The following is a 14,601-nucleotide window of genomic DNA, read 5'->3' on the forward strand; positions in this document are numbered from 1 at the left end:
CTCACTGAAGCTACAGAGAAGAGACACATTCACTATTTTAAGAAAAAGTACAAAGGCTCCGTCCCACAGGAGGGAGGTGCCACTTGGGCCAGGCCCTGCCTACTTCACAGTGAGCGGAAAGGGGCTTGAGACAGGGCGGTTCTGACCTACCCGGCCAGCAGAGGAGCAGAGGCTTGGGTAGGGAGCAGATAAGAGAAGCCCCGTCTGTTGAACATACACCCAGGCCAGCCCATGGTAGCCTCACAAGGAGGGTCCCTCTGTCAGGTGTCAGAGCCAAAGGTCATAAGCCGACCCCAGGTCACACATGTGGAACCTGGGGACCACGCTGTTTCCGGTTGCCCCACTGCCTGCCAGACAAGTACCCCTGACTCCGGTGGCTCCCACCTGCCCGCATTCCCACCTATCCTCACCTGTGTGATCACAAGACCCCCCAGGCTACCCACCACTCCTTGCCAAGCCCTGCCCACCGACTTGAGACCCTCCCGGGTGCCAAAGGCATACACCCGTTACCTCCCAAGTGAGCCACGTTCCCCCTCCGGGTGGCAGAGAGGTGGGATGGGTCGCCAGCACACACTCGGAGGAGAGAATGCAAACTCCCAGGCGGTCCCAGCCCCCAGAGCTGTGACTGCTCCTGGCCCTGCCTCTGGCTCGAAGTCTTGACTGACAGTCTGGACTCGATTAGTGGCCTTCTGGCTGCAATTGGAGGTCTGTTTTATGCTTTTCCTGCATAGTCCCCCCCAGAGGGAGCTGGCCTGTTCCTCAGTCACTCGCCATGCTTCCGTGCTGGGCTTCAGGCTCAGGCTGTGACTTTCTGGACAAATGCCTTGGATCTGAAGCCCAGCCTTAGTCCTGTGTGACCCTGGGAAGCCCAGTAGCCTCGGCACTCAGCCTGGGAGCAGATGGGCCCAGCACCGTGATGCTAGGGTGTCCCTGTAGTAGCAGGGGATGGTCCCACTGTCCATCTGTCCCTGCCAGGTCAGGCCGCTGCATCCCAAAGGGCAGAGGGGCTCCCAGAGAGGAGGAGCGCAGGACTTACATCCAGAGGGGGCCCCCAGCAGGCCATGTTTGAGCCGGTGGTACTCGGCCAGCACGCTGGTCCCGTACAGTGCTCGGAGTGGCCGCAGCAGCAGCTCTTCCACCAGGTGGCTGGTCACGTGGGCCACATCCAGGGGCTCGTCCCCTGCCGGCAGCATCGGCAGCGTTACCACCACTGAGCGGTCCCTGGAGGGAGCACAGAGGAGCTGGGAGACCCCAGCATGAAGGCCTCCTGACCCTTCCCAAAGTGCCTGATGGCCCAGGCCTCAGAAAGACAGCTTGCTTCAGTGGGGTGTCCGGAGGGCAACTCAAACTCAACAGGCCAGAAAGGAGCCCCACGCCACCCACTTCCAGCACAGCAGGCCGAACAACAGCCCCAAAGACGCCCAAGCCTCTGAAAGGCTACATCATCTTAGGTGGCCAAAGGGACTATGTAGGTGTGACCACACTAAAGATTCTGAGACGGGTTAAACATGTGCTCACTGGAATCACAGTGGACCTTGTAAGAGGCAGGAGGATCAGAGGAAAGATATAAGGACAAAGGTCAGAGGGGAGAGGCTGCTACACTGCTGGCTTTAAAGATGGAGGAGGGGCCACGAGCCAAGGAAAGGTGGCCAGTAGAAGCTGGAAAAGGGAAGGAAAGAACCTGAAATTCATTTTGAAATTCTGACCCCTGGAACCACACGATAATGCATCTGTGTTGCATTAAGCCACTGAACTTGTGGTAACTTGCTACAGCAGCCATAGGCAACTAAAAATGCTCTAAGCTGATCCCTGTACCCTAGTCACCTCCCTTACTCCACAGATGAACCCTCCACCCTTTCAACATCAAAGCCAAAACCCTTGGAGTCATCCCTGCCTCTTCTCTTTCACCACCTACATCCAATCTGTCGGCCAGTCCTACAGGCTTGTTCAGAGTCTGACTGCCTCACACTCCTCCATGGCTGCCACTGCCCGGTGCAGCCACCCTCCCATCTTGCCTGGATCATTCTAAACTGGGCTCCCCACTTCTGTCCCCCGCTTCCTGCCCCCAGTCTTTATTCTCTACATGGGGGCCAGAGGGATCTTATTAAATGAAAGGCAGAGCATGTCCTCAGCTCAAAACCTCCTGTGCATTCCAGAGGCCCGTTATCTCCCTAACTGCTCCCCTCCACTCCAGCTCCCCCTGGCTTCCTTCCTACTCCTCCAGCAGCAGGTGCATTTGCTCCCCCAGGCCTTTGCACAGGCTTTGCCCTCCTCCTGGAACTCTCTTCCCATGACTCCACCCAGCTCACTTCCTCGCCCTTCAAGGCTCAAATGCTGCCTTCTCACTGAAGCCAACCATGGCCTCACTCTTTAAAATGCCCCCATCGGCGTCTTCCCTTGCAGTCCAGCGGTTAAGACTCTGCACTTCCACTGCAGGGGCGTGGGTTCAGTCACGGGTTCGGGAGCTCAGATCCTGCATGCTGCGCCATATGGCCATACTAATCAATTCATTTAAAGATTAATGTTTAAAAAACGCCCCCATGTCCTTTTTTTTCCCTGTGGCATTTAGATAACGTACTAACTCAGGGGTTTCTCAGGTGGCACGAATGGTAAAGAACCTGCCTGCCAATGCAGGAGACGTAAGAGACATGGGTTTGATCCCTGGGTCAGGAAGATCCCCTGGAGAAGGGAATGGCGACCCACTCCAGTATTCTTGTCTGGAAAATTCCATGGACTGGGGAGCCTGGCGGGTCACAGTCCATGGGGTCACAGAGTCGTACCTGACTAAGGCGACTTGGCACACACACTACCTCAAAGGTGGGTAGACTACGGTCTGTAGCCACATCCAGCCTGTGTCCTGTTTTTGGACAGCCTACAAGCTAAGAATGGCTTTGACATATTCAAAGAATTCTTAACAGAAACAAAAGACCAAGGCTACATGAGGGGCCAGCTAGCTACAAAACCTGTACACATCACTTCTCAGGCCATTTACAGGAAGGCTTGCCGCCCCCGAGGGGCAGATAACCTGGTCACTGTCTCCCCAGGCAGCCAGAGGGAGGGCCAGAACCTGTCCCACTCACCACTGCATCTGCAACGTCTAAAACCCCACCTGCTCAGAGAGAGTGCTTGTAAAATATCTGCAGAATGAAGACCAGACCTCAGTTTTCTGATCTGTAAAATGGGGATGAAAATGCCTCTGGAAGGGGAGCGGATGAGGTAGAAGGTGTGCCTGGCATGGGGCAGGGCCTCGGAGGGGAGGAGTCACCTGGCCGAGAAGCTGTACAGGTCCAACAGGGGTCTGCAGAGCCGCCTCAGTGCCCGTGAGAGCGTGGCGTCGGCCCAAGACAGCATCCGGTGGGCGGCCTGGATGGGGTGGGGGCCACAAGAGCAGTCAGGGCCATCCCCGCCTGAGAGGCCGCCTCCCGCCCCTGTGCCCTGCCTCACCAGCTCCAGGGCGCCCCCTGTGGCCTCCAGCACTGCCCCGAGGGGCCCAGACCCCCAGGTGCCCGGCGTCCCGGACACCCAGGCCTGCAGCTGCCGCAGGGCCTCCTCTGCCCGCTCTCGCCATACACCATCCAGGGGCTGCACCGTCACCTCCAGGTAGGCGTCCTTCAGCGTGGCCAGGGGCCCTGCAAAGGCAGCCACCACCCCCCTGAGGCCTCCCGGGCCTGGCGGCAGGTGCAACGCTGCTGGCTGCCTCCCAGGCCCATGCAGGGAAACCAGCCCGCCTCTCCCAGACGACCCGGGCCCCCAGGAAGAGAGCCTGCAACCTAGAATGAGGTGGCGGCACTAGAGACTGTGGACGTCCACCCAGCAGGCCCAGACTGCCCGTCTGCAAGGCCCGTTCACAGGCAGCCCCTGGCTGGATTCTGGGGGAGTCCTACCATTCCCAGACCTAGTGAGAGGGCCTTCCTGGGCCTGGGGTGCACAGACAACACGCTGAACACCCCCTTTCCTTCTGTGAGTCTGGGACATCGGTCTGTGCCAGGCAGGGGCTCCCACCTGACCACCCCGCAATGAGAAGCCTGGGTGCGGAGCCTCTAGTGAGCTCCCTTGGGCAGTTATGTCTGACACGTGTTGTCACAATCTGAAGCTGGGGGTGCTGAGGGCAATCTGTGCGCCTCCGCTGGGGGACGAGTCTGGGAGCTCATGTCGGGGGGGATCTCCCTGGAGCCTCCTCTACACCTGTCCCTCTGCGGCCTGGCTCTGCTTCTTGGCCCTACAGCTGCAGGTGCAACTCCAAGCTGAGAGCCGAGTCCTAGTGAGTCATCGAGGCCAGGGTGGCCCTGGGATTCTGACTAGACACACAAGCAGGGGTGAGAGGACGCTGAACGGCCAGTCTGGCCCAAGCACCGGCCAGTCTCAGGATGGCCACCCTGGTGCTGGGCAGGGTCCTGGGGTCCCCCACTGGGCCAGCTGTCAGCCCTGGTGCTCCCGGACCCTGGGAGAGGCTGGAGGGTCCCAGTGTTGCCAGGAAGCGCTAGGGACAGCAGCCGTCACAACCGGCGTGGCTTCCCTGGTGCTTATTGCAGAACCAGAAACAGGCCCTGGAATCTACAGCAGTGGGCTTCGCAGAAATAAAGCTGTACGCCCTAAAGAATTCAGGCAGAGGCTGAAGAAACTCGGGCAGAGGTCCCAGAAGAAATAAGGCGGTGAGCACGAGGGATGTGAGCTCGGAGACCTACAAAAACGGACGCGGCTGGCTTCCCCAGCGGCTCAGTGGTTAAGAATTCGCCTGCAGTGCAGGAGAGGCGGGTTTGGTCCTCAGTCGGGGAAGATCCCACATGCCGAGGAGCCCGTGCACCGCAACTATTGAGCCCGGGAGCCGTAACTACTGAGTCCATGTGCCGCAACCACTGAAGACCCCTCAGCTAGAGCCCGCGCTCCGCCACGAGAAGCCTGTGCACCACAGCTAGAGAGTAGCCCCCCTGCCCCGCTCGCTGCAACTAGAGAAAAGCCTGCCCCGCAACAAAGACCCGGCACAGCCCCAAACAGCAATAAATCAGTAGACTCATTCTTTAAAAAATGCACACTGCTCCCCAAGTCTGAAGAGTGTAGGTCCATGAGAAATAAGGCAGAAGACTCTAAAGGAAGTTGGGGTGCAGGCCCGCTGGAAATCCGGTGGCCTTCCTACTGGAACCAGTGCCCCGGGCCAAGTGTGAGGGGCCTGGGTCAGGGGCCCTGGGGTAAGGTGTGGATCAATCGGGGCACGGTCACACCCCTTCGCCCCTGCACTCACGTTCTAGCTCCTTCCGCAGCTGCTCCAGCCCCGCCCGCAGCCTCTCCAGGGAGAGCAGCACGTGCAGGGTGAGTGCCCGCCCAGCGGGGCTCAGGCCCCACAGCGTGGCCACCGCCCGGCCACTGTCCCGCACGGCCCCCAGCCCCGTCTGGCACAGCTGCAGAAGTGGGCCGGCCATGCCATCCAGGGCACCCGCTGGCTGCACCTGGGCAGGGAAAACAGAGGCCGGATCAGCGTGAGGGTCTGGGGCCACCTGCACCCCTTGTGTCCTCAGAGGGGGCCCCAGACAGAGCAGAGCGGCAGCCCCACTCAGCCCCACACTCCCTCCCTTCTCTAGCGACACCCCAAGTGCATTCTACCCACCAGGCGCTGGAACCGTCTCACGTAGGCGTCCAAGCTGTGGATCCTCTCCTCCAGCCCGGCTTGCGCCTGGGACCCGAGAGCAGCCAGCCTGGACTGCAGACACAGAGGGACAGGCTGGCCCCCCGGGAATACAGCGGGCAGAAAGCTCTCGATGCCAGCAGCAGGGCTGCAGACCCGCATGCCACGCTACGGGCTGTCTGCCTCCGCTTTCCTTGGCTCCACTGGACTCCACTTGGGGAGCCTGGGCCTGTGGCCTCAGGGTGGGGCTTGGGTGGGGGTGGTAGGAAGGGCCACCCCTCCCCCACCCCCAGCCATCTTACCTCCACGTGGCCCAGCAGGGTCCCCTGGCAGCCGCGTGCGGCCAAGCGAAGGCTCTGGTTGGCAGCCTCCAGGGTCAAGCGAACCAGCGGCTGGACAGGCTGCCCTTGGTCCTGGAGCAGGGCCTCCACCTCTGCCGCCCGCCTGTGGGCGCAAGCCCGCAGCAGCACGCTCTCCTCTTGGCTCCCTGGGGCCAGGAAGGGACCTGCCACTGAGCCCAGGACTCGTCCATCCGCCTCCCAGCTGCCCACTCCTCTAGCACTCCACAGCCTCCTATAGCTCCCCACTGCCCACAGGCAGAGGCTCAATGGCCCTGGGACTTGAGGGCCTCAAACTGAGCTGCCTATGTCAACCTTCGGACCTCCCACCCCACCCCCAAAGCCTGGTTTCTTCTCCATCCCCACATCCACCTCTGATCCAGACCTTCCGCCAGCCTCTGCTGGCATCACAGTCAATCCAGGTGGCCACTGAGAGCTCCTCTCCTCCTGGCTGTGGGGGTAACCACGAAGCCCTACCAGGGTTGCCTTTGACTTTTGAGCTCGCAGCACCCCAATCTCTGACTTCTCCTGGGCCAAGCTGAGCCCCACCGAGCCACACCCAGAGCCTCCACTCACCTTCCTCATGGGCCACTGAGGCCTGGAGGCAGTTCAGGGCCCGAGACACTGACAGCCTTACTTTCTCATCCCCGTCGTCCACGCTTCCCTCCAGATGGAGCAGGCTTCGAGAAGCCGAGGTGGAGACGCGGCCCAGCAGGCCAAGCCACTGAGCTTTGGGGCCACGGAGCTGGGGGAGGGGGCAGAGGCCTGAGTGGGGCCTGGCCCCTGCCCTCTGCTGCCCCAGACCTGGGGAGAGGTGGCTGGGGAGACAGGTTGAACCTTCCAGGGGAAAGGCGATGCCCACCCCACCCCATACCTTCAGGAGCAAGCGCCGGGTCCCCTCACCCGACGACCCTGCCACAGGCCTCAGCTCATGCTCATGTGCACTCGCTCAGTCATGTCTGACTCTTGCGACCCCATGGACTGTACCCCGCCAGGCTCCTCTGTCCATGGAATTCTCCAGCCAAGGATAGTGGAGTGGGTTGCCATGCCCTTCTCCAGGGGATCGAACCTGGGTCTCCCACATTGCAGGCAGATTCTTAATCGTCTGAGCCACCAGGGAAACACACAGGGCTCAGAATCCCTATCGACTGCATAAATGCTTATTAAAATCCACATCCAGGGACCTAACTGTGCACGGACACGGCATCCAGATGGCTTAAGAATTCCTGATGCTCAGGCCTCACCCTAGAGATTCTGACCTAACTGACTGGGGGAGGGGCAGGGCCCTGGCATTTCAACATCACCAGCACCTGGGTGTGTCCCCCGCCTGGCGAGGTTTTCTGTGTCTGCAGGACAACCACTACAAATGTCTCTGCAAGGTCAAGGAGACATGATGGGTGGCACCTGGCATAAAGGCCGGGCCACTGAGCAGTTCGTCCCAGCCCCTGTAGCCACCAGCCTAGAGGGGAGGGGACACAAGACGGGTGGCTGTTCAATCACCAAGTTGCGTCCCACTCTTAGCAACCCCATGGATGGCCAGTGGAACGACTGGCTGGAACAACTCATGACAGACCAATAAACCAGTACTGACTGTGTGTGCTCAGCCGCATCTGACTCTCTCGCGACCCCACAGACTGTATGCAGCCCTCCAGGCTCCTCCATCCACGGGACTGCCCAGGCAAGAATACTGGAGTGGGCTGCCTTTTCCTTCTCCAGGGGATCTTCCCGACCCAGGGTGGGGCAGAGTCAGGAAAACCCTCAGCGGCCTAAAGGGAAGGAACCCTGAGGGAGACCCGGGGGAGGGGAGGCAGCAGGCTGACTGAGATGCAGTTGTGGGGGAGGCAAGCCCCCTCAGGCCTAAACTCAGCTCCTCTGTATTCTGGTCCAAATACTGCACCTCCCAAGTGGGGCAGCCCAGACTAAGTGTGTTACCCCAGTTTCAAAATCTGTAAGATCAGATGTAGAACAGTGGTTCTCAAAGTTTATCAGGAATCAGAATACGTGTGTGTGTATTTGTGTGAATGTGTGCAGGAGGTGTGTTATGGGTTGAATTGTGTTCCTCAAAAAGATCTGATGGAGCTCTACCCCTGGTACCTGTGAATGTGGGGTTATTTGCATGTCTGTCCTTTGCAGATGAAATACATCTGCAATGAAGTCATATAAGGACACCTAAATCCAGTGACTGGTGTCCTTACAAGAAGGCCAGGTGGGGACTTCCCTGGTGGTCCAGTGGCTAAGACTCTGTGCTCTCAGTGCAGGGGGCCCGGGTTCAATTCCTGGTCAGGGAACTAGACCTCATACCACAACTAAGACCCGGTACAGCCAAATGAATAAAATATTTAAAAAAATACTGGAGTGGATTGCCATTTCCTTCTCCAGGGGTCCCGAGTTCAATCGCTGGTCAGGGAACTAGATCCCACATGCTGCAACTAAGACCCAGCACAGCCAAATAAATAAAAATAAACATTAAAAAAAGAGAAGGCCATGTGCAGACAGAGGCAGAGATTGGGATAATGAAGCAACTCCTGGATTGCTGGCAGCCCCTAGCAGCTGGAAGAGACAAGGAAGGATTCTTTCCTGGAGCTTCTAGAGGGAGCATGGCCCCGCTGACACCTTGATTTTAGCCTTCTAACCTCCAGAACTGTGAAAGAAGAAATCTCTGCCGTGTTAAGGCACTCAGTTGGTGGGTAATTTGTTAGCCATAGGAATCCAATTCAGGGTGCTCGCAAAACATGCCATTTCCTGAGTCTCCTTCCAGCAGATTTCTGAGTGGGTGGGAGGAGTGGTGCCCAGGAATTCCTAGGAGATTTCACAGGCTCGGGCAGTGAGCCTGGTGCGGTGGGAGGGGCGGGGGCGGGGGGGAAGGAGGTCACGCATCTGCAGACCACACCTGGGGTGTTCCTCGTAGAAGGCCTCCTGCATCTGAGCTCCATCCGAGTCACTGAGTGGCTGGGGCCCCAGCAGCTGGGATAAGTGCCTGCCCCCCTGAATTTTGTCCCTCTTCTCCATTTGGTGTGAACACCAAACCAGGCTGGGAAAGCCCTCCCCATGCCACAGACCCCAAAATGGAGCGAGAGGGCCTGGGCAAGGGAGAAGCTGTCAAAGACAGCCACCCACGGGCTCGGGATGGAAGCAGAGGGACCAGCCGCTCCCTGACCACCCACTGCGGGAGACGTGAACCTGGGGGCACTGGGATTACACATGTGGGGGCGGCTGGCGGCCTGGCTGGCCAACGGAGAAGTGAGAGCCAGCCTTGGCAAGCCTCAGGAAGGAAAACGCTTTCGAAACCATCACAGCTCCTGGGCTCGGAAACTGGGGCTGGGTGAGCTCCAGACACAGAACGCCTGGTCCAGCTCTGGACACTGGCAGGAAATGCCCTGCGCATGAGCACTTCTTGCGTGTGCGTGCCGTGCGAGCTCTGTCTCTTTTTTTCCCAACACTTCTGCAGAGGAGGTGGGATTTGTCCCCATTTGACAGAGGGGAATACTGAGGCTAGTAAAGGGAAAGTCACAAGGTCAAGGTCAGGGAGACACAGAGATAGGCATATGGCAGCACTGATGGGGCACCTACTGTATACCCATGCTGTGTGGGTGGAAATGAGGGGTGCCCAGAACCCCCCTGACCACCTTATGAAATATATCTGATCCCCACTTACAGGTAAGGAAATGGGGCTCGGAGAGGTCCCTTTCCAATACCGTTTGGCCAGATGAGGGCAGAGCAGGTATTGAACCCTTTTTACCTCCCTGGGCTGCCAGGAAAGGGAGAGATTAGAAAAGACTGGGCCAATAATAGCCAATAATAATAGCAGCTGGGGTTTCCCAGGTGGTGCAGTGGTAAAGAATCCACCTGCTGATGCAACAGATGCAGGTTTAATCCCTGGGTCAGGAAGATCCCCTGGAGTAGGAAATGGCAACCACTCCAGTATTCTTGTCTGGAAAATTCCATGGACAGAGGAGCCTGGTGAGCTACAGTCCATGAGGTCACAAAGAGTCAGACATGACTGAGTGAGTGAACAGACTTATACAATAAAAGAAGCTAATTCTTAGTGCTGGCTTTGCACCCGGCTCTGTTCTAAGAAATATACACATGGTAACATATTTAATCCCTACAATATTAATCCCATGGGAGGTAGGACAGGTGCAGTGATTACCCCCCACTTTACAGGTGAGGAAACAGGCACAAAGAGCAGAGGTAAATTGCTAGCTAGGAAGAGGTCGGGCTGCGGTTCAAACCCAGGCAGTCCAGCCATTGCCTCTTGGTTATGGGAAGGGCTGGTGTTGGGGCAGCAGAGGAGCTGTTTTGTCTTGGTGGCAGAGGGTTGGGGGTGGGCAGGTTCAGGGGGTCCCACTACGAGTAAGCTCAGGCCCCCTCCGAGTGCCTGTCTGCAGTTCCAATACTGGCCACTAGATGTCAGGGCTGCCCAGTCAGTGGTGGTCCACTGGCCAGACAGGGAAAGATGGCCATCAGGGTATCTTCCTCTGGGGCGCGCAGCCACCTTACCTCCAGTTCCCCGGAGTAGTCATGCGTCCGGGGCCTGCTGTGGTTGCGGAGCATCAGGCTGAGGTGCAGGCCGTGATCTGGGTCTGGGGCGAGGCCTAGCTGGCATCTGGAATGTAGCAGGAGCTCACCACTGCCCAGGGTGTGCTCCCCAGAGACCAAGAGGGCCTGGAACAAGAAAGGGGGATGTTGGCGGTCAGGGAGGCACAGGAGCACAGCTTCCTCTTGCTAGGCCCTGGTCCAGGCGGCAGCCCCTCACGCCAGGACAGTCACAATAGCCTGTCCCAGCCTCCACTCCTGCCCCACCCTAGAGCCCCTCCTCCATTTCACCTTAAAAAAAACATGCAGATCAGACACTGTCCCCATGCTCAAAGCCTCTGTCTTCCCATTGTGCCTGGAGGAGAAGCCGGTCTCCTTGGCAGGTCCTGTGGACGTGCATTATCTTCCTAACCTCACCTCCTTGCTCTCTCTGTAAAAGCCACCCTGTGCTCCTCAAACACCCATCAGCATGCTCCGGCCACAGGGCCTTTGCACTGGCTGGTCTCACCACATTCTGCATTCGTCCCCTCTCCCTGCTTCGTTCTTCCATAGCATTCACTACCCCTGTCTTGTTCATCTTCTACCCACGGGACTCAGCTTCGGGAGGGCGGGCACCTGGTCCGTCCCTTTCACCGTCCTTGTCCCTGCACCTAGAACAGAGCCTGGCACAAGAAAGACCCACAAATGCTCTCTGAATGGATGGACAGATCGGGGGCTGGCAACTTCGGCTCATTGGCCAAATCTGGCTCACCGCCTGTTCTTGTAAATACGTTTTTATTGGGACTGGCCATACCCCTTCATTTACACGTCCTCCACGGTGGCCTTCTCGGCAGAATGGCAGACTTGAGTGGCTGCAACAGAGCCCATATGGTCTGCAAGACCTGAAATGTTTACTGTGACTTCCCTGGTGGCCCAGTGGTTACGAATCTGCCTGCCAACGCAGGGGACACGGGTTCAGTCCCTGGTCCGGGAAGATCTCAGTTGCCACAGAGAAACTAAACCTGGGCCCCGCAACTGCTGAAGCCCTGGTGCCTACAGCCCAACGCTCTGCAACAGAAGCCACCGCAGGGAGAAGCCCGAGCACCGCACCGAGAGCGGCCCCCGCTCGCTGCAACAAGAGGAAGCCCTCACGCAGCGACACAAACAAAGACCAAAGCCCCAACACAAACAAAAGTAAATTGTTTAAGTAAGTAAAATATTCACTACCTGGCCCTTTGGAGGAAAAGTTTGTGACCCCTGGGACTGTTAGAGAGATGAGAGGGTGTGGGGGATGGGAAAGGGGAAGGACGGATGGAAGGGAGGAGGCTGGAGGACTGGGAGGATGAAGGAGTGGATGGATGAACGGGAGGATGGATTGGAGGGTGGGTAAGTGGCTGGCTGGCTGGATGGCTGGCTGGCTGCCTGGATGGCTGGAAAGATGGGTAAAAGGTGGGTGGAGGAAGGCAGAAAAGACCAATCAACTAGCTAACAAACCCAGGGGAATGTTGGGGGATAGGGGTCCCAACTCCTCCCTCTAATAACAATGAAAACAGCAGCTTGGTTTACGTGTCGAGCACTTTCCCGGAGCCTCACCTTAAATCTCCCCATCACCTCACCTGCTGGAACCAACCGTGTCTCCCATCCCTCAGATGAAGCACCAGATGCTCAGAGAGGAGAGAGCCCTGCCCGGGGCTGCCTGCAGGCCTGTGCAGACCCGTGATGACGGGACCCAGCTCCCTCACTCACACCCCTGCCCTGGGTGGGCACCTTCCTCTCTCTTCACCCCTGGGTCCCTGGGCCCTTCCCCAGGGACAGACTCACCCTGGGCAGGTGGCAGAGCCCCAGCTGCAGGGAGTGGCGCAGCCAGTGGGCATGGTCCATCTCCACGTCCCCCTGGAAACTCTGTGTGGAGCAGGGGGCCCCGAGGACATGCTCCAGCACGGTCTCTGCATGGATCCTGTCTGGGAGGGACGGCTGGCGCCTCTGGAAGGAAGAGGGCATCTTGGGATGGGGGCTCATCCCAGAAGAGAAGGAGACCCTCACGAGAGGAGAGGAGGTGCCAGGAACCCCATCAGAGCCCTGGGCAGCCCCACAGAGGGCGTTTACACTCCGGGCAGGACCTCTGTTGGGAGACGGAGGGGCTGTGGGCCTTGGAAACCCGGAAGGGACAAGGGCACTTCCAGGCCAGCTGCCCTCATCTCTCCGTGGCCCAGCCCCTGCCCCAGGCTCTGCAGAGCAGCACTCAGTCCATCAGGAGCCCTGGGCAGATGGTGACGCTGGCAAGACCTTGACCCTGACACCTCTGGGAACCTGAGCTCCCCACCTCCCCCTACCCCTCTCCGGCAGCCCACTGGGCTCACCCACTCCTCTGTCTGCTCCCTGGGAGTGCTTGCCTCATGCTGGGCACCTTGCTTTCCTGACCTCCCAGCGCTTTCACGACATTATAGTCAGGGAAGGATACTTGTACCCATTTCACAGATGAGAAAACCAAGGTTCACAATGGAGAAATGCATTGCCTGGGGCCCCCCAGCACAATGAGCACTTATACCCAGGACCCTATGGCCCCAGAGCCAGGCACTTTCTGCAGCCAGTGGGGCTACCCAGCTCCCCAGGCCTCACCTCGTACGTCAGGTTCTGCCGCACCCGGCGTCCATCCCAGGACAGATCCAGCCACTCGCTGAGCACAGCTGGGGTCTGCGTTAAGGCCCCACAGGCCCTGAGGGCGCCCAGGCCCCAGGTGTCCTGGAGCTGACGGGGAAGAGGATGGTGGATGTGACTGGGGCGCAGGGGGGCAGCACAGGGCCCGGGGTTTGGGGGAGCCTGGTGCCGGGTTGGAAGGGCAGGCAGTGCGTACCTGCCCCGGGGAAGCAGCCACGCAACCATCCCAGGAGGCGCTCTGCGCCGAGGACCTGTCGGCCCAGGTGAGCTGCAAGGCCAGCGGCTGCCCTCCGTTCCAGGCAAGCTGCACCTGCGTGGAGACGCGGCCAGTGGCAGGAGGACGGGAGAAGTGGGGCGGAGGAGAGGCTGAGGTCCCCCCATCTGTGTGTCAGGGTGGGGAGGGAAGAGGGAGGGAGAGGTGCAGAGCCTGGGCGGGGGGAGGTGGAGAAGCTGGTGGTCCCCTTGCCCACCCTCTAGGGGATGGAGGTGGCAAGCGGGAGTTGAGACAGACTTCTCTTCTGGCTCATGCCTGTAAGAGCGCAGAGCCACGCTCAGACTGCAGACCTGAAGTGTTTACTGGGTGGAAAAATCCCCATTCTCAACACATTTCCCAGGACAGGGAAATCTGAGCCCCTCACTGGGGCCTGTGGGTCGAAGCCCTAAGCCGCAATGTGACAACATCAGGAGGTGTTGGGAGGCGATTAGGGTTAGATGGGGTGGGGTTGGGGGGGTCACGATGGGATCCATGCTCTGTAAGAAGGACCCCACAGAGCTCACTCCCTGACATGTGAGGACACAGAGAAAAGGCTTCAGACCAAGAAGAGGGCTCTTACCAGAACCTGACCATGCTGGCCCCTTGATCTTGGACTTCTAGCCTCTAGGCTGTGGTTTAAGCCACCCAACCTGTGATGTTTTGCTATGGCAGCCCCGAGCTAAGACAGCGGGTCTGCCCCCTCACCTGACCTCAGCTCTCCCCCCTCACCAGCCCCCACCCCATCATTTCCTCCGTGCTGGTCTTAACTGCCTCTGGCTCCTCCTGAAGCTCCCAGCCTGTTCCCACCTCAGGGCCTTTGCACTTGCTGCTCCTCCAGCTCGTCCGGGCTCCCCTTCATCCACGGGTCCTCAGCTGACAAGCCACCTCCTCCATGAAGCCCTCTCTGACCACCCCATCTAAAGTCCCCTCCCTACCGGACTCCAGTGACTCTCTCTCTTAGTACCCTCCTTACTTTCTTTATAGAGCTTATCACAACTCTTAATTTTTTATTCACTCATTCTCTTGAGTTTTGGTCTTTTTGCCTGGCACACACTGGCCTACCGTCTCCCATTTCATAGGAAAAAAAAAAAAAAAAACCCTGAGGCTTAGAGAGGTGCTGAAGATTGCCCAAAGCCTCCCAGTCAGATGCAGAGTCCAAGCTGCCCTGTGTGAACCCCTGCAGTGACCAGCTAAACAAACCAGCGCATCAGTGATGA

The 14,601-nt window shown here is 58.7% G+C and overlaps 1 protein-coding gene across 1 annotated transcript in view; it reads right to left on the reverse strand.

Moving 5' to 3' along the window:
* The window catches only part of LOC102173909, an 88,102-nt gene that overhangs the window by 19,807 nt on the left and 53,694 nt on the right, over positions 1-14,601 (reverse strand). Inside the window, exons 21-31 of the mRNA XM_018039861.1 lie at positions 13,328-13,441; positions 13,093-13,221; positions 12,295-12,456; positions 10,459-10,623; positions 6,535-6,703; positions 5,923-6,107; positions 5,603-5,788; positions 5,240-5,444; positions 3,445-3,629; positions 3,266-3,363; positions 1,037-1,221 (exon numbers count right to left, since the gene is read on the reverse strand). Of these exons, the coding sequence (XP_017895350.1) occupies positions 1,037-1,221; positions 3,266-3,363; positions 3,445-3,629; positions 5,240-5,444; positions 5,603-5,788; positions 5,923-6,107; positions 6,535-6,703; positions 10,459-10,623; positions 12,295-12,456; positions 13,093-13,221; positions 13,328-13,441 (1,783 nt within the window). The remainder of the gene's footprint in view (positions 1-1,036; positions 1,222-3,265; positions 3,364-3,444; positions 3,630-5,239; positions 5,445-5,602; positions 5,789-5,922; positions 6,108-6,534; positions 6,704-10,458; positions 10,624-12,294; positions 12,457-13,092; positions 13,222-13,327; positions 13,442-14,601) is intronic.

This window comes from Capra hircus, chromosome 25 (genome assembly GCF_001704415.2).
Source record: "Capra hircus breed San Clemente chromosome 25, ASM170441v1, whole genome shotgun sequence".
Taxonomy (NCBI): Eukaryota; Metazoa; Chordata; class Mammalia; order Artiodactyla; family Bovidae; genus Capra; species Capra hircus.